This window comes from Siphateles boraxobius, unplaced genomic scaffold, assembly GCF_051911475.1.
Source record: "Siphateles boraxobius isolate OS27281-9 unplaced genomic scaffold, OSU_SipBor_1 84, whole genome shotgun sequence".
Taxonomy (NCBI): domain Eukaryota; kingdom Metazoa; phylum Chordata; class Actinopteri; order Cypriniformes; family Leuciscidae; genus Siphateles; species Siphateles boraxobius.
The window spans coordinates 1,116,709-1,135,212 of record NW_027509213.1 but is presented as its reverse complement, the minus strand read 5'-3'; the positions used below and the strand labels follow the sequence as shown (position 1 = coordinate 1,135,212).

Below are 18,504 nucleotides of genomic sequence, written 5' to 3'. Positions count from 1 at the left end.
AGAATGGAGAGGCACACAATCCAAGATGCTTGAAGTCCAGTGTGAAGTTTCCACAGTCTGTGTTGGTTTGGGGAGCCATGTCATCGGCTGGAGTTGGTCCACTGTGCTGTTCACTCAACACAGCCGTCTACCAGGACATTTTCAGAGCACTTCATGCTTCCTTCAGTAGACAAGCTTTATGGAGATGCTGACTTAATTTTCCAGCAGGATTTGCACCTGCCTACACTGCCAAAATAACCAAAACCTGGTTCAATGACCATGGGATCACTGTGTAATTACTGTGTGATTTGCATGTACTATTCACATTTTCTGAGATTTAGATTTTGTGGTTTTCACGAGCTGTAAGCCATAATCATCAAAATTAAAACAAATAAATGCTTGAAATATCTCAGTTTGCATGTAATGAGTCTATATAATATACAAGTTTCACTTTTTGAATGGAATAACAGAAATAAATCAACTTTTTGATGATATTCTAATTATATGACCAGCACCTGTAAGCTGACATTGATCAAATGCTCAGATGTTACTGAAATACTCAATGAATTAAATTTAAAATAATATAGAGCTGTATGAACTGCAGGCCAAGAGGTGTTTTTGGAGCAAGTAAATGCCTAATTTAATAGTAACATGTTACTGATCAAATCAAATCAAATCATTAATCAAAATAAATGTACACAAATGATATTTGTAATTTTAGACAGTGAAAATCTGTCAACTGAAACAACATACTTATCTAATGTGGACTCACGAGCCGACGTCATTTTATGCTCATTCTGCATGAAATTCTGTACATACGTACATGTAATGTTGCAAACACTAGCCCGACAGACGCTCACCGGCGACAGACCGTCAGCTTGGTGTGTCACGGCCCTTATCATAGGAGTTGTTGATTATATTGAAAGAGTAACTTCATTTTGACATGTTGCGACATGCCGCTCGTGTTACTGTAGACACGGTGTGAGATGGATGTACTGTATTGTAATCTCTGCAGTGATCAGTGGGATTTTCAGATTTTTCCAGTCACTTTAAATTGGGAATTGAAATGAGCCTAATGGTGTTAATTGCCCACTGATGGCAAATTAAATAGTGGTCTGCAAATACAGTTTAGCTGAGGTCTCACTGTTCTTCTGCTGTATGTGAACAGGAGGAGGACCTGAACTGTGTGCGGGAACGCTGGTCTGACGCCCTCGTCAAGCGCAGGGAATATCTGGAAGAGCAGATCAAGAAGATCTTCAACAAGTCAGGTTGGAGTTTAAAGCATGTGTCATTCTGGTATTTGTTTACATACAGTTTGATTACAGTCATGAAGCTGTTACTGCTGTTCGTGAGGATAAATGTCAAATCATGGCTCAAAGAATTGATGTCTACTTTACACTTAAAACAAATTAGATACCACCTTTCAAACAGTTTGATCAAATTTCCTGTTACCTTAATAAAAACCTTATTTACACATCGGTCTAGCATTGTAATGAATTGATATATTTTTATGATTACATTTTTAATTTGAATGTAGAACAGGCCTGGTAAGAAAAGGAATATATTTTAAGAAGATTGTTGTGAATATTATGCTATTATTTTTTTCTCACCCAAAAAACAATATTTTTACTCACTCTCAAGTTGTTCCAAACCTGTATGCATTTCTTTCTTCTGCTGAACACAAAAGAAGATATTTTGAAGAATATGGATAATCAAACCGTTGATGGACCCATTGACTTCCATAGTATAGAAAAAAAATACTATGGAAGTTAGGGGTGGAACCATAGACCTCATATAGATAGACGCCCTATCGACCGCTACTGCCTATTGGCGCGGACGAGCCGTGGGGCCGCCAACTTAAACCGGTCACCCGCTCCGCTGAGTGTAATCTGTTTGCCAGGTGCAATGAGCTGCCAGCGCATTTAATTAATCATATCTCACTGAATACCGAACTGATTTTCACACGGGGTTTTTTTGCTGCAAAGGTCATACACGTAGCTACGATACAGGACACATTGAATATTTTGTTCACAAAATACAACCAATAGTACGGTAATGTTAAATGTTAAATCTTACTTGTGAAAAGTAATCCCCGAGTGATGGTCCGCCGATTTGAGCAGGAATACGCTACACAGTGCTCTGGCATCTACTGCTGCTATGCAACGCAAATAGGACTATGACCGGTTTAAGATGGCTGCCGCATTTCTTGCGCCACAGCGGCCAATAGGGCATCTAGTCTCTATATGATGTCTATGGGTGGAACGGTACACAGAAGTCACGGTTCGGTTCATACCTCGGTTCAGACATCACGGTTCGGTACGAGTTCGGTACAATGGAGGGTAAAGCAAAACAAAAATGCAGAAGGCAATTATTTTTATTTTATTATTTTTTACACCCAGGTCTTGCGTCTAAATTAGTTGCTTACATTAACAAAATGAGCCAACAATAGCAGACATAAGCCCTTTAAATAAAAATAAATGGCCATGTTTTATAAAAATGGTTCACAAAACTAAATAAAAATGTTTAGAAAATATGTAAGATAACTTTAATTTAGTTATAGGTTACGTTCTCAAATCCATTTTTTTTCTAATGTCACAAGGAATAATCTGGTTTAACGTTACTGCTTTACACGATTCTTTAGTAGTGTGGTTTGGGTGTCCTAAAGTGTTAGTTGAGTAACTTACTAAAGTACTCAAATAAACATTCACGGTGTACCTTACTTCTCACCGCTGATTCCTGATGGTTTAGAGGACAATTACACCGAGTCGCACACTGTCGTTTCAAAGAATAGTACGTTACACCGGCGAGCGCGAAGTATAAATGCCTCGTCCATTTGGGAAGGCGCGCGCGCGGTCAGCGGAGGCTTGCGCTGCGGAGGCAGGCTAAAGGAAACAAACCTAGCAGGGCAACAAATTAGGTGTCCCTAAAGGACCCGCGTATCTAACAGTAGTTCCGCATTACATTAATTAATTTGCACCCGAGTTTTATTTATTTTTATATAAATAAAAATAACACGTGTATTCTCCGTGTTAATTCATGCACCGCACCGTGACGCCCGTACCGATTCGGTTCAATGCGAATACATGTACCGTTCCAGCCCTAATGGAAGTCTATGGGGTCCATCAACTGTTTGATTACCGGCATTCTTCACATTATGTTCTTTTGGGTTCAACAGAATTAGACTGTGAATAACAGTTTGGTAATGCTGTCTTCTCAAGCTCATAAACCTTGGTGTTATTTTTGATGCTCATATGACCCTGGATGCACATATTAGGAGTATCTCAAAATCTGCATTCTACACTCTTAGACAAAAAGTTCTATTTAGAACCCTAGAATTCTTGACTCAATTTCAAAGAGCTCTTTGTGACAAACATGTTCTATATAAGGAGAAATGTCTCATATGAGTTCATAATACGTTCATGTTTAACACGTTTTTTAAATTTTTTCTATAGTGATAAAGTATGCTGCTTACTTCATAACATTTAAGTAAAATTAAAAATGAATTAAAACAAAATCCATAAAATGATCCCATGATAAGAACCCCTAAAATGTTATATATTATGAAGTGCCTGACGGAACCCGTTAAGCTTCTATATAGAACCTTTGAGTGTAGAAGAAACCTCAGCAATTTTTCCAGAATCGGAAATATTAAATAAAAACATTATTATTATTAGTCATAGTAGCAGTAGGAGTATATAATGGGCTACCTTGCATCATAATGCTGGTTTCATGCTTGTGCATGTGATTTTCAGAGAAGTCTGAGGAGGACGTGGAAAGAGAGGCAAGACTGGTGGAGCAGTGGGTGGGTCTGACGGAGGAGAGGAACGCAGTGCTGGTTCCGGCCCCTGGCAGTGGAATCCCAGGGGCCCCGGCGCACTGGTGAGAACTTAACCACTGCACTGAAATGAAATTTTCCTCAGTCAGACTTTTAACCAGCAAGATTATATGTCTACTAGCTATTATTAAAGGAGAACTCCGGACAATTTTTAAGTTAATCTTGATCGTTAGACCTTTGTGAGTACTGACTATAGAAAAAAAACGAACCGGATTGGTGCTTGCTACGCGAAGCTGCGACCGCGAATGCCAAGAGCTCCCACCCAGCTAAAACGGCAGCTATGGGGGCATGGACATAAAGAGCGTTTTTGAGCCTCTTAACAGACACAAAATGCAATTAAAATGTCTGTCCAACATGAACAGGGACCCTACATGTGAACAAGATACGTTTAGTAACTTAGCCATTGTTTCAACTCACCTAAATAGTCTTTAAGACAGCAAGCTGTAGTCTCGCGCTGCAGTCCCGTGCTGTAGCCGGAAAAGGTAAACAATGTCCAGGTGGGAGGAGCGTTGATCATGTGCGACGAGTTAAGATCAGAGTTGCTTACAAGTGAAGAAGAAATGGTTCGTGTTTGTGCCTTTCCGAATTGTGGCGACAGAATGCGAAAATAAAGAACTTAAATTTTCATCGTCTTCCTTTTCATGACCTCGAGATTCTGCAGTTGTGGCTAGTTGTATTTCAACTTGATGTGCAAACTCCCGTAGAAGTACTACGCGTAATCTCGAGGTCATGGAAAGGAAGACGACGCAGCTTCGCGTAGCAAGCACCAATCCCGTTCGTTTTTTTTTCTATTGTCAGTACTCACAAAGGTCTAACGATCAAGATTAACTTAAAAATTGCCCGGAGTTCTCCTTTAAGGCAAGACACTACATGTGAAACCAGTGTCTTTTAATGCACTGGTCAATTATGGGCTATTTTGCTTCCATAACACGTCTCCTTTTTCAGACGGGTGGTAAGAAAACATCCAGAATACACTTTTGAGTGTTTATTTTTATTACACCTTATCTATTTGTATCTGTACATTTCAATTCGAATATGTATATTTAAAGTTAGTATTTAGTATAAAGTTAGTATTTTATTCCTAAAAACATAGTCTGTTGACAGTGTTTTCTGATTTAGAGAGTGATAAAATTAGATATCCATGTAAAAACCTTTAACTTTAATATGTCAACCAAAGGAAACAGGAATTGTGTTCCTGGCTTTATCCAGTGTTTAGATTTCTGTTCTGGAAATGTATGAAAATAAGTGCATATTTAATTAGATGTGTCTAAATTGCATATTTAAACATTTCATTTCAGAAAACTTCCAGATTCTTCCAGACTGTAATGCATTCAGGCATTCTCATCATTAGATTAACTTTACTGTAACAGTAATTTATTTTTATTTAAAAAAATGTTTTATTATAAATTAACATAAAATATAATAAGATAAATACATTTATTTAACTTAAGTAATTTTCTATCGCCATTTTTTCTAATTTTGAACCTACACATTACAAGAAATTGAATAACATGGGTTATTAAACAGTATCTCACAGTGTTATTATTTAAAGTCAAAGCATGCAGTTCACAACCTTTTTAACGGGCTTGTAGTGATTCTGAAAGATAACATTACTTACATGACAAGCAAGGATGAAAACCTGAATAAGAGTTTTAGGGGGAAAGTGAGATCAGATATTAAACTCATTGTTGTTGTTGCTCAAGGGTTCCTCCTACTGGCATGGAAGCTCATATTCCTGTGCTGTTCCTGGATCTGAACGGTGAGATATATTATTGATCTTCAGGGTTTAAGAGCTCAAGATTTTGCTGATTTGCATGCAATAATTTAATCTTGTAAAGGAGATGTTTCTGTCTGATTGTTATTTAAGCTGTATTGTCTGTTTTGCAGCTGATAACCTGACAGTGAATGATCAGCTGACGTGTCCTCACGCCGCCGGCGTGAACTCAATTCTTCCCAAAGAGCACGGCAGCGCGTTCTTCTACCTTCCCATCATCAGACACAGCGATGATGAGGTAACACAAATTATGGGAAATAACATAACATAATGACTCGAGTCTATATATTCTGATTTCTCATACGTACACATGATTACTCTCAGGTGTCGGCTGTGTGTTCCTGGGATTCATCCATCCACGACTCCATCCACCTGAACCGGATCACGGTGCCGAACGAACGGATCTACCTGATCGTGAAAGCCACGGTGCAGCTCAGTCATCCGGCCTCCATGGAGCTGGTCCTCCGCAAGAGAATCGCAGTCAACATCTACAACAAACAGGTCTGGAAAACAGTCAAACAGCTTGTGTACGGTAATGTCAACGTGATGGATCTTTATCACTTTCTTAAAAAAATCTTCCTGTTCGAATTGTGCATTGATTCTACATTTACATTTACGTGTACAATCAATTCCCAAGGGAAAAAATCATGTTCCGTCTCACATTTCTTTTTGAATGGGTTATAAACCTGTTTGACATTGACTTTAAATAGTACTTCTATTTAAGATACTTATCCATTAAATTAAATTTCTTGTAGGTTTAAAATTATTTTAAAAATGATTTATGATTTATTAGAAAATTAGAACATCTGTTTAAGATTTAATGGTAGTAGATTTACTGTTTAAGATTTAAAGCGTACTTTAAAAAATATGCTTAATAAGTTAAGTTAAAGGAATGCGCCATAAAGTATTTTTGTTGTATTTATTGACTTTACTTCTTTCATTTAAGCAAATTAAAACGATTCCATATATTAATGTTAATCTAAAGAAATGATCCAATAAGAGTAATGAAATATTTTAAAAAACAAAACTCAAAAGGAAAATCTGTGGATGCATTAGTCATTGTCAATTGTCTTTGAAATAAATTTTATTTGAACTTAATGTTATTGTAAAAAAAAAAATGGTCCTAAAAAATAAATACACTCACACACATATATATAATAAACTTAAACAAAAATGGCTATATTTGTATATACACACACACATACATAATAAACTTAAACAAAAATGGCTATATTTGTATATACACGCATAAATAATAAACTTAAACAAAAATGGCTATATTTGTATATACACACACATACGCACGCACACACACATACACACACACACACACACACACACACACACACACACATATATATATATATATATATATACACACATATATATATGTGTGCGTGAGTATGTGTGTGTATACAAATATAGCCATTTTTGTGTAAGTTTATTATGTACGTGTGTGTTTATACAAATATAGACATTTTTGTGTAAGTTTATTATGTACGTGTGTGTATATACAAATATAGACATTTTTGTTTAAGTTTATTGTGTATGTGTGTGTGTGTATATACAAATATATAATTTTTTGTTTAAGTTTATTATGTATGTGTGTGTGTATATACAAATATAGCCATTTTTGTTTAAGTTTATTGAGCTGTAAGGACATGTATGATTAGCATGTAAATGTTAACAATGTAAATATATGACTATATATGTCTTGTAGAGTTTCACTCAGAGTCTGAAGAGACGGATGTCTTTGAAAAACGTTCTCTACTCTTGTGGAGTGACGTATGAGATTGTGTCTAACATACCAAAGGTACAAATTCACATTGTTTTCTCTTCATATTCTACTTTCTGAATGCACCGAGCACACACACACACACACACACACATGTGTTTGTGCACAGGCGTCTGAAGAGCCGGAGGAGCGTGAGACCCTGGCCTTGATGGCAGCGCGAGGAGAGAGCGAGGAGACTCTTGATGGAGAGACGTACATTGAGAAATACACTCGAGGAGTGCTGGAGGTGGACAATATTCTGTGTCTGGAGAGACTCCGGCAGGTACGGCTTCACTTTCAGCCAGATTTAGTCTTACTGGATGCTGGTTTCATGCAGCTGGAGTGTGTTTAGTGTGTTTATGTGTTCGTTCAGGCCGTGACGGTGAAGGAAGCTCTCTCTGTTAAAGGCAGACACATACGGCGCAGTCTCAGCACGCCAAACGTCCAGCACGTAAGACCTGATCTACTCTCTGCTCATGTATAGAGACAAAACGCTCTTCAATGTGTAAAAGGACTTAAACAAATGCGTAATATATATTTGTTTAGACGTCTTGTTGTAAATCAGATGGGACAGGATGTGAGGATGAAGACATGAAGGTTAGTGAACACTTACTGAGTTCACAGACCGTGTGTTGTTGTCAGTGTCTCTGTCTGAGCTTCGACTCTCTTTCCACAGGCTCAGTGTGACGGTCACGTGGACGTCACTGAATCCATCCTGCATGAAGCTTCACTCAACAGTCCTCTCTCGAAAGAAACGCCTGTTAAAAACAAAGAGAATCATGGTAAATGTATGTGTATGGTGAACTTCTTTCACCTGGGATGATTTGAACGCCAAAAATGTTTTTAATCAAGCATTGTAGTTTAAAAAAAAAACTTAAGTAAAAAATATTAAATTGTTGAACATTATTACTAAATAATTTAATATTATGAATTAAATCATTATATAAATATATTAGGGCTGTCAAATTGATTAATCGCGATTGATCGCATCTAACATAAACGTTTGTTTATATAATATGCACTGTGTTGTGTTTATATATACTGTATTTGTGTGTACATGTGTATATATAAATATATAGTATGTGTGTCAGTGTGTATGTATATGTACACATTATATAAACAAACTTTTATGTAATTTGACAGCACTAATATAAATATACAATGTAACTTTTTAAGACTTATAAAAATAAAAAAATATTTATAATTGAGCACAAATTATGATATTATTAATTACAATTTTATAATAAAATTAATAATATTAATAAAATATATTGTGTATTTTTTATTTAATTTTTATTTCTTAAGAGGGTTGGAATGCTAAATTTACCATAATTTCTCCATTGTAGGCTTGTCATCCTCTTAGACCTGTTGACTTTTTCTTTGAAGCACATTTAAACGGCCTCATTTCATGCAAACTTTCTCCTCAGGGTCGGTGCCAGAGAGTCCGACGTTCTTTAACTCGAGTCCGTTTAAAGTTCTGTCGCCTCAACCGCCCAAGTTCCTCAAATCTCTCATGCCAGTGAAGGAGGAGAACAAAGTCAAGCGTTCTCTGGAGGCGCGGCCACTTCTGGGACAGGAGGTGACACACACACACACACACACACACACACACACACACACACACACACACACACACACACACACACACACACACACAAAAGATGCTTCACTCTCATTATGTGTCTCATTCTCACTCATATTGTGCGTTCACCCTCCACATTCTCTTTTCATGATATTTTATGACCTGACTGATTCCAGGCTCTGATGCCTTTTTAAAAGAGTTTCTAATGGTTCTTTTTACACCTGGCTGATGGCTTTCAATTTGTTAAAGGTATAGCGGAGGATCTTTCCGAATTTTAGAGAAGACCCGCCCTCTCCAATTTTTTAAAAAAATGCACATGCGCAACACTCTATTTGCTCCCGAGAGGGAACGCCTATTAAACGTGTTGAGTGACCGAGGACTCAAGACATGATATGCAATGGAGAAGTAGCTTGTTGCATTTGTGTAATAAATACTATGGTGAACACATTGAAATTATCAAAAATGAACACACAAGGTTTTAGAATATTTCAGCGTGATATACCATTTACCATTTGGTCATAAGGCTACTTTAGACAAATTGAGATGTTTAGCGTGTCTACGCGGTGCATGACTTGTGCCAGGGCTAGCATCGCTAATCATAGCTTACATTAACTTTTACTAGCAGTGATTTTAAATGGATTTCTCCAAATAGCATGACAAACTTTACCTGTCTAGCAGAATCTTCGCGACTGCGGCATCAGTGGGAAGCACAACCTGTGCTTTTAGCGCACGCCAGCGTGTGAAATATTCACCCAAAATCACTCTGGTCTTGTTTCTATATTCTGCGGCCTTTCTCTTCTTATCATACACTTCGTATACATTTTTTCTCTTTCGACCCTCAGCCATTTTCAAAGGAATGGCTGAAACCGTAACTCATCACAAATAATACACCTGAAAGTACACATGCGCAGAAAGCGAAAACTACATAGGGACGAGCACGTACGACGGCCTTACGTAAACATATCACCAGAATGATTGACACTTAGGTGGACCAATAGCATAGGCTACCCACCCGGAAAAAGAAAATCCTCCGCTATACCTTTAAAACAGTTTCATTTCATCTTTTGTCTCTGCAAAACAAATATAAATCTGATCTTCAATTCCCACGCTTTATGCCAATTCAATTGAGTTCACGTCAACAAAAGGGCTGCATTTTATTTATAATCGGCTAATTTAAATGTCAAAGACCGCATTAGGAGAAAGAGAATCAGACGTGTAAAGGAGTTGAAACAGTGCTAGGAATTCCTCCATCACACACACAAGATCTGCTACAAGGAAACCGATCTGTAATGGGCAACTTAGCTCCTAAAAACAGATATGCTTGAGCATTCTGTCCTTTTTAGGGTCGCATCTTGTGACAACATGTCCTGTTTTTGCTTCGTTTACATGTCTTTGGTCCGTGTTGTGTTCATATTTCAGTTGAACCGCACCAGAGTTCATTTGAAAGTAAAATGAGACCCGTCTCTGTCGTCTTGTTTGGTGTCACCAGGGTTCAGATGGCAGCGTTCACACTTATTAAAATGAACCCTACTAACAGAGCAATCGCACCAGTGTTTGTTTTAATCAAACCAAATTTGCCAAGTGTGAACACACCCTTAGTCTCACTACTTTTAATGAAGATGATTGTGTGTTGAGCTTCAAGATACCAAGACACCAAACTTTCAGTTTCATTTGCGGCAGCTCGCACAAACCGACACAAATCAAACTGAAAGTTGGCCGTTGCATCCTGAAGCTCAACACAATCATCTTCATTAAACATATTGAGACTAAATTATCAATTACCAGTCATGAATTACCAGTGCTGATGCAGCTCTCTCTTTCCTATTTCGGTCTTTGATCCTGATATTAGCTGATGATAAAAAAGATGCAGCTCATATCTGTGGCTTTTGTTGACATGAACTATGTTGACTTTGAATGTAGTGCAAGAAGTGAAGAGCACATTTATACTCGTTTTGCGGAAACCCAATTATGTGTAAATGGAACATTCATGAAGCTTCAGCCAGGATCCAAAATTAACACAAAATTAAGTTCAAAATGTGAGTATAAAAGAGTTATTCACTAATTGGCTGAAAATGTCATTACTGTCTGCTAAAGAACCACCCAAATTAAAATACTAGGAACATTCAGTATATTATTTGAATAAAAATAATGCAAAATCTATCTTTTTATTCAGTGAGGATTATTTATTGCTTGTGAATCTCTTAATTCGTCCTCTATTAGTTAATTTTTGGACCCTGTACCCAGCATGCCTCAGTCCCTCAAGCCTGTTCATTTATTCAACTTCAAATTTATTCAGACTTAACTGTACATGCTGAACCTATTAACCAGCAGTATGAGTTTAAAACAATAGTTCACATAAAAATGTAAATTCACTTTGTCTTTATGTACTTAACCTCATGTCGTTCCAATCCAGTATTATTAACTTTTGCATATGAAACACAAAAATAGATGCTGCTCTTCCATACAAGGAAAGTGTATAGTGATTTATACCAGTGTTATTTTAATATTTTGTATATACTATTATAGTTATATATTAGTTATTATTAATTAGGTTTTATTTTTATATTTTAAGTCGTCGTTTTATTTTTTTTCTAATTTTTTTAAATTTTGTAATGTGCTTATAATTTTTTAACCCTTTTACACGTAAGTTTAAAACATTCTAGCTGAGTCCCCAGCATGAGTATTATAAGGCGACTGTTATAATTAGAAAATACAGTATAACATTATTTCCATGGCTGTGCCTCATGCTAGTCACTTGACACACCGCAGCCACAATAGCGCTGTGTGAGTGATGTATTGCTTTTATTTAATTTTTCATTTTCTATTCAAAATACTCACAAACTTGTAAACTATATTATAAAATATTCCGATCATCAAATAAATGTAAATGAATGTGTTTTGTCATTTAAACACCTTCATAATGATCATGTTAGTTGATATATAACGCAACTAAAACACGTCATCAAATTATATATTTGAAAGGATTATTATTGCCGCTTACATAGACATCATTGTATATTTTATAAATGTGTTTTTCTTTTTTGCTAGTACTTGTGTGTATTTAAATGTCTGAAATCTAAAATTAAACATATGGTTGAAAACACTAAATAGTTGTTAACTTATATGATAAGCGCTGAATGCAAAAGCACATTTCGCAGTTGATCACATGACCCACTAAACGTTCTAATCACACTGGAGTGTGATCGGCTGCGTCCGAAATCACATATTCTTGAGTAGGTACTTATTTTGAATAAGTAATTCACGACTGCTAAAAAAGTATGTTTTATCTAGTATGAATATGTGTAATATGAATGTAATCCATTCGCCATGTTGCCTTTATCACATGATCTACCAGCTTCGTGTCACCGCTATTCACAAATACTCTCCCGTGGCCTCATGGGATAGTAAAGCGTCTATCATATTCACACTTAACATTCACGCCAGTAGTAGATCATACAGGTTCTTTTTGCCTACTTTTTATGAGTACTGTAAATTCAGACATGCTTCTTTTGTCACATACTGTTTTTCGCCTAGTGTATAGTATGCGATTTCGGATGCAACCTTCGTACAGCCTAGAGCAAGTGTTTCACACATGTCCTGAAAAGTGAAGCCAAAGCCTTTCGATCGCCCCCTGGTGCTGGATCCAGTATAGCTTATAAACCCCACCCTCTCCATGTAATCTAATTGGACGTGAGACTAAACTAAACAATCAAATTACACTTGAAATAAAAATTTTCCAAAGATGGGTTCTGTAATTTTTTCGGTAGTTTTTATCACACTGATGTAAGTTCAAGTGTTCATTTTTTCTAAACAAGTTTGGTTTGAGATGTTTGATGCTATAAAAACAGGAGTGTGACGTCATTTGATTGACAGCTTCTCTGAACGAAGTAATCACTGAGGCACCAATGGACTTTCCTGGGAGCAGATGGGAGCTTTAACTTTTATTTCTACATTTCCATAACTGTTTCTCACCAACATAATGAGTGGTTCTGCAGTAAACTGTACTAACCGATAACGAATTATGTAATCGGCAACAACTGTTTCTGGGATATTTTGGCTTCATTTTTCTACAGTGGAAGGAAGTGGAGAAACGTCATCCATCTTTTTCTACAGTCTTTGGCCTTGAGTGATCACTCCTGTGTCAAAGGGGTTTATTTATTATTTATTTCAGTTTATGTTCCGTTATAGCTTTTATTCATTTCCATTTATTAATTTTTAACAAAAATATGAAATGTTGCATTGGCATCTAACTGAAGGTTTACATCTAATATTTATTTTATTTTTATTTTATTGCAGACTTTATTTAAATATTAGGTTTAAGTAACAATAATAACCCTGATTTATACTGACAAAAATGGCGTAAAAGTGTCAATCGTCTATCGTGTCGAATGTCATGAGCTTTTGTGTGAACTATTCCTTTACTACTCCTGATTCAATTGCTGATGACCTCATCCAGTGCATGTGCACTCGCTTGCCTCACATGTGATTAGGTGTCTAACTCAACAGCCTGTGTGGGTGTTCGCTGTGCTGCATGGCCTGTGTGAAGTGTGCTATTGTCACCTGATTGCAGAGCATGCGTTGGTTTATGGAGAGCAGCGTGTTGGGCCTCACCGGCCCCTGGTCCAGACCCAGGGCTCAGAGCGAGGGCCACAGCAGCAGTGACATCATCTGCAGCAGGGCCAATCACAGACAGCCCAGACTCAGCACTGATCTCACTCACACAGTGCCACACGCTGCTGCTGTAAGTGAACACACGCATAACCAGTCTGATGCATGTTACCTAGACTTGCGTGCACATGCATACTAATTAATACTACTAGCCAGGGCCCTGTTAAAACACAGGAATACTCTGGGTTTTTTACAATAACTGTGGTGTGCTGTCAAATGCTACAGAAAATCATCTTCAGCTCGCATATTATATAACTGTCAATAACAAATGTCCAAGACAATGAAAAGGTAAACTCTTTTGTTTGTATTTTGGTGTCTTATATTTTTGAAATGTTATGCTTTTCAAGCTAATTTGTTAATATGCTAAGCATAATTTAATTTAAAATAATTAATTTAATTAATGTTATGTATATAACTTCAAACTTATTTTTGCATAATTATTGCACTTATTGACTAGTAATTGACAGAATCCCACATATGCAGAACCTTAATATCTCTTTAAATAATTGATTTTCTTACTTAGTATTTTTGTCTCATTGTCAACATCTAAACATTCTTAAATTAAGATACATTTACTTGAGAAGCAAAAATTACTTTGGATATTAAGTCTGAAAAATGTATCAATATTAAGTGAGTTTCAGCTTTGAACAAAAACAAATATCTGCCAAAAGGGTAAGAAAAATAAACTTAATTCAAAGGGGAAACAATATTATTTTTCTTACCTTATTGACCTTATTAAACTTAATTTAGATTTTTCAAAAAATATGTCATTTTGCTTCTCAAGTAAATGTATCTTGATTTAAGAATGCTATGATATTTGTACTAGAAAAAAGACTGAGTAAGAACATATTTTTTTGCAGTATATTAACCTGAACTTAACATGAACATATGTACTGTATACCACAAATTGAAACTGAGAGACCGGTCCTGTCTTGCACTCTCAAACTTCCTGAGATCTCAGAACCAAATCCATTACATCATACCATTCGTCCAGGAAGGTTGGATTTCTGCATTGCATCCCTTTAAAACTGTTTCTGTTTGAGCTTATGATGCTGTCGCCTCACTGTCATCATTATCATCTCAGCATTATTTGCATCTCATTGAGTGTGTGCATGAATCCCTCAGCTTGTGTTTAACTCACTGACTGCATAACTTGCCACATATCACATTGCTAGTTACAAAGAAAATAAACTCTGTTTACACCGTGTCTACACCAGATGTGAACAGTGTGCACTGACAAAACAAGATCAGTCCTTTTATAGTCAACAGAGTTGTCTACACTTCTACGTTACATGTATGTGGGTGTGTTAGGGGCTGAACGACTTCTGATTTGTTTAAGTAGATATTTATGTGATTCAAGTTTGAGTTGATGTTGACTAGTCACTGATGATGTCATTAATGAACAAATAAGCCTGAACCTCGAGCTGAGACTCCAACGTGGGTTTTCTTGTGCACAGATATGGCATATTACACAGCGCTGCCCACTAGGCTATTGCTCCTACATAACAGCTTTTTTTATCAGTTCTTTTGTCTTTGGGTCGTTATATTTTTCACAGGTTTCTGCTCGTTCTAAATCAGATACAGATAAAGTCTCACAGTAAAGATTATATTTCTATGAATGCATTAGTGAGAGAGTGATTGCGTGTGAATTGCACCTAATAGTGCTACTAATAGTGAAGCTGTGGGTTTTAGTTGATAAGAATTTTTTTAAAACGTTTCAGTTTCTTAGCTATTTTATTAATAAATCACAGAACAGTGTTGACAATACATTTCTGCACTACTGAATGTTCATGTGCTCGCGATCTGCATGTGATGTGCAAGCAACTGTCTGGAGGTGTGTGCGTTACAATGCAGCAGCGCATTCGTTTAGAACAGCGATTAACTTATAAGCTGTTTAAAACGTCCAATCACCCAATCAATTTTTAGCATCCATATGGTATAATCAAACATATCTTGTGGAGCGCTCTCAGAGTATCCATTTATTTATAATTTTAACCTTTGGAAACAAAGCGTAAAAGTGGACTAACAAAGATTTATTATCCTGTTGCGCCCTCTGTAGGCCATGATCAGCGACTAGTCTACACATCAAGTGTAGATCCAGTGTTGTAGACACAAAGTCGTGATATAGAAAATAGCTAATGTGCTTCAGGGTTTCATCACAATGGGGCAGTAACGTCCCTCCTGATCACTGCTTTGCTGTTTGGTTTCATGTCTGTTCATTGATGATTTGTCAGGATTCAGAGGAGGAGGATCCCAACATGGATTCAGCCTTCACCCGTTCTAGTGTTCCAGGTCTCGGGTCTCTGGAGCTCCAAAACTTCAAGCCTTACATCCCAGAGAAGTTTGCGAACTTTGAGGTGTACAACGCCAGTCTTGAGAACCAGGGGGGGACTGTATGCGTGCAGGGGGAGTTGGCGCCTGGGATCGGGGCGTTATCGGGAACACGGGTTGCGGATAAAGAAGTGTCCCGTAGTCCCACGGCCAGCAGCTGCACAAGCGGCTATTTCTCCCATAGTGCCTCAAATGCCACGCTGTCCGACGTGCCCTTCAGCGGGAGCGATAGTTGCGACCAGCTCAACAACAGAGAAGCCGCAGACCCTCAGGAGCACGGAAGAGGGTTGCATCCTTCCAGAAGTGCCTTGGGAACCGAGACCATAACCTCACTATCATCCTATCCAGCCCAGACCATTCCCACTCAGCACTGTTCCCGTCTCTGCAGCGACCAGGACTGTTTCCCTTCGCTTCCCCACAAATGTATCCTGAGCGTCAGCCAAGAATTCACAGACTTTAAGGGTGCAGATGAAGGTTTAGGGGTAGACGACCTCTGTAACTTTAGTTTGAAGGCAGAATCAATTCCCCCAGCCAAAACGCAAGACATGGATCATCCGTCCCAGTACCATCTCCACAATGGAAAAGAGTCTCCCAGTGTTCCTGTACCTCACGCCAACCCAGAGCTGGAAGAATCTCGAGGACTTGAGTTCTTCGAGGATGCAGAGCTCTCGGTGGACTCTAGTGAGGACGAGAACACACCAGTTGCTCAGTTGCCGGACTGGATGGCCCCCGGTGAGCAAGTGTGGGTGGGCAAACGCAGTGGGATGGTGCATTATGTTGGAGGGGTAGAGTTCGCCAAAGGCATCTGGGTTGGAGTGGAGTTGGACCTTGCTGTAGGTAAGTGAAAATACTTTCAAGTCAAGATCCTTGTAACCTTGAATTGAATCCCAACTCAAAATCCTTTTAACCTTAGACCTTTCTCATCCTTCCAAAGGCAAGCACAATGGTACGGTCCAGGGAAGGGTGTATTTCCGGTGTGCCACAGGTCATGGCGTCTTCGTGAAGCCATCCTGTTTGACTCGAGGGCCTCCGTCCATAGACACTGAACCTCAATCTGTGCTCCAGTAGGGGCAGGACATTGACCCAATAGTTGGTAGACGATCTCTTCGACACCAGCACCAGCAACCACCTGGACAAACCGAATGCTAACAGAATCCATCCCTCTGATTTGTTTGTCACATCGGAGATTTATTGATTCCTCTTATTCCGTGGCAATAAAAACTACCTGTGTGTGTTGTGCTGAAGTTATAGGCTTATTTCAGTATCATCTTTGAATGTCGAGAGTTGCACAGTTGCACAAACACGTTTTATATATCATGTTAGCTTTGATATAGCTGAAATACTAATTTCCATCTTCATTAATTCTTCACCACTTCGTATATGACTAAATGTATTAATCAAACAATGCCTAACAAAAAAATTTACTTTGAGTGAGTTTGAGATTTGGATGTCTGTTCTAGGTAAGAATGTACTACTGTTTATGAACATTTTTGTTTGTGTGATTATATCAGGTATTACCAAAGACATAGCCTTTCAAATCTGCTGTGCAAACTTACTTTGGCAACATGTGTTTTATGCTTATATTTGTTCAACCGATTTATGCTAATATGCTAAGTGCCATTTTTCTGGTTAGAAGACCCACATGCCCATTGGATATTCAAAAATGTGGTTGATTTTTTTTTGTTTAATGGTATTTTGAACGGACGCCAAGCCTGTTGCTTGTACTCTGTTGCGTAATTGGCTTGTTGAGTACTGTAACTGTTGAAGGACTGCTAATACTTCTATTTACAAAGCTGTCTGAACGCTTGCACTGGAGTAACTTATCCTGGATGCACATTAAGTTACATAATGCACGAATCTTTACGCATTCTCAGATACTGATTTGACACTTCTCAGGAGGTTGACAGAAGTGACCTGATGCGGAGAGCACCTTGTTTTCTTTATCAGACCCTTGCCGGTATTATTGCAAAATGGCGATAATCTGATCTGCTTTGTATCGGCTACAGACCAGAAATGCCCTAAAGTACTGACACAAGCCCCACATGAACGGGGACTTTTTAGATAATCGACTTCTAGGTTTACCTGCCTAATAATGAAGCTTTCGAGCATTTAAATCCATGTGTGTTTGACTGTCAAGAAAGATTTTATTAGTTTGTGATACTAAAGCCAATATTAATGTTTTTTATGGGTATAAATGGGAGATGGGCAATATCGGGGAATGGGACATAGCCTGAATAATGCTTGTTTGCTTAGTGCCATGACCAGTACTGTTATTATTGCTCTGTTTTACCTAAAAAACTGTGGATCTCATAAGAAGTGAATACTATTGCTGTCATTGGAGACGGTTAAATAAAAACCCAAGACCTTACTTAAAAGAAAACAGCTGCTCTCCTTGACAAGGAGCTGTACATAAAATGTATGAACATAGTATTTACAATATTATAAAATGTACAGAAGTGTATTTATATTGTATCTCTGCAGATGCTGGTACAAAAATGGTGTAGATTACAGAACGTTTACAAATGCTTGTTTTTTGTGTGTTCTTCCTTTGCATGACATAT

At 37.7% G+C, this 18,504-nt stretch overlaps 1 protein-coding gene across 7 annotated transcripts in view; it reads left to right on the top strand.

Moving 5' to 3' along the window:
- kif13a (kinesin family member 13A) overlaps window positions 1–18,466 on the top strand; it is a 77,523-nt gene extending 59,057 nt beyond the window's left edge. For 3 of the 7 annotated variants that reach the window (XM_077221646.1, XM_077221645.1, XM_077221644.1), the window contains 13 exons: window positions 1,148–1,247; window positions 3,732–3,858; window positions 5,518–5,573; window positions 5,702–5,826; window positions 5,913–6,089; window positions 7,309–7,401; window positions 7,493–7,645; window positions 7,736–7,813; window positions 7,909–7,959; window positions 8,039–8,144; window positions 8,790–8,941; window positions 15,847–16,780; window positions 16,878–18,466. In XM_077221646.1, coding sequence (XP_077077761.1) covers window positions 1,148–1,247; window positions 3,732–3,858; window positions 5,518–5,573; window positions 5,702–5,826; window positions 5,913–6,089; window positions 7,309–7,401; window positions 7,493–7,645; window positions 7,736–7,813; window positions 7,909–7,959; window positions 8,039–8,144; window positions 8,790–8,941; window positions 15,847–16,780; window positions 16,878–17,011 — 2,286 coding nt within the window. In that variant the 3' untranslated portion in view covers window positions 17,012–18,466. Of the gene's footprint in view, window positions 1–1,147; window positions 1,248–3,731; window positions 3,859–5,517; window positions 5,574–5,701; window positions 5,827–5,912; window positions 6,090–7,308; window positions 7,402–7,492; window positions 7,646–7,735; window positions 7,814–7,908; window positions 7,960–8,038; window positions 8,145–8,789; window positions 8,942–13,514; window positions 13,690–15,846; window positions 16,781–16,877 lie in introns of all 7 variants that reach the window. The other 4 variants (XM_077221642.1, XM_077221641.1, XM_077221643.1 and 1 more) reach the window with 4 other exon arrangements.
- Window positions 18,467–18,504: the final 38 nt, after the last annotated feature.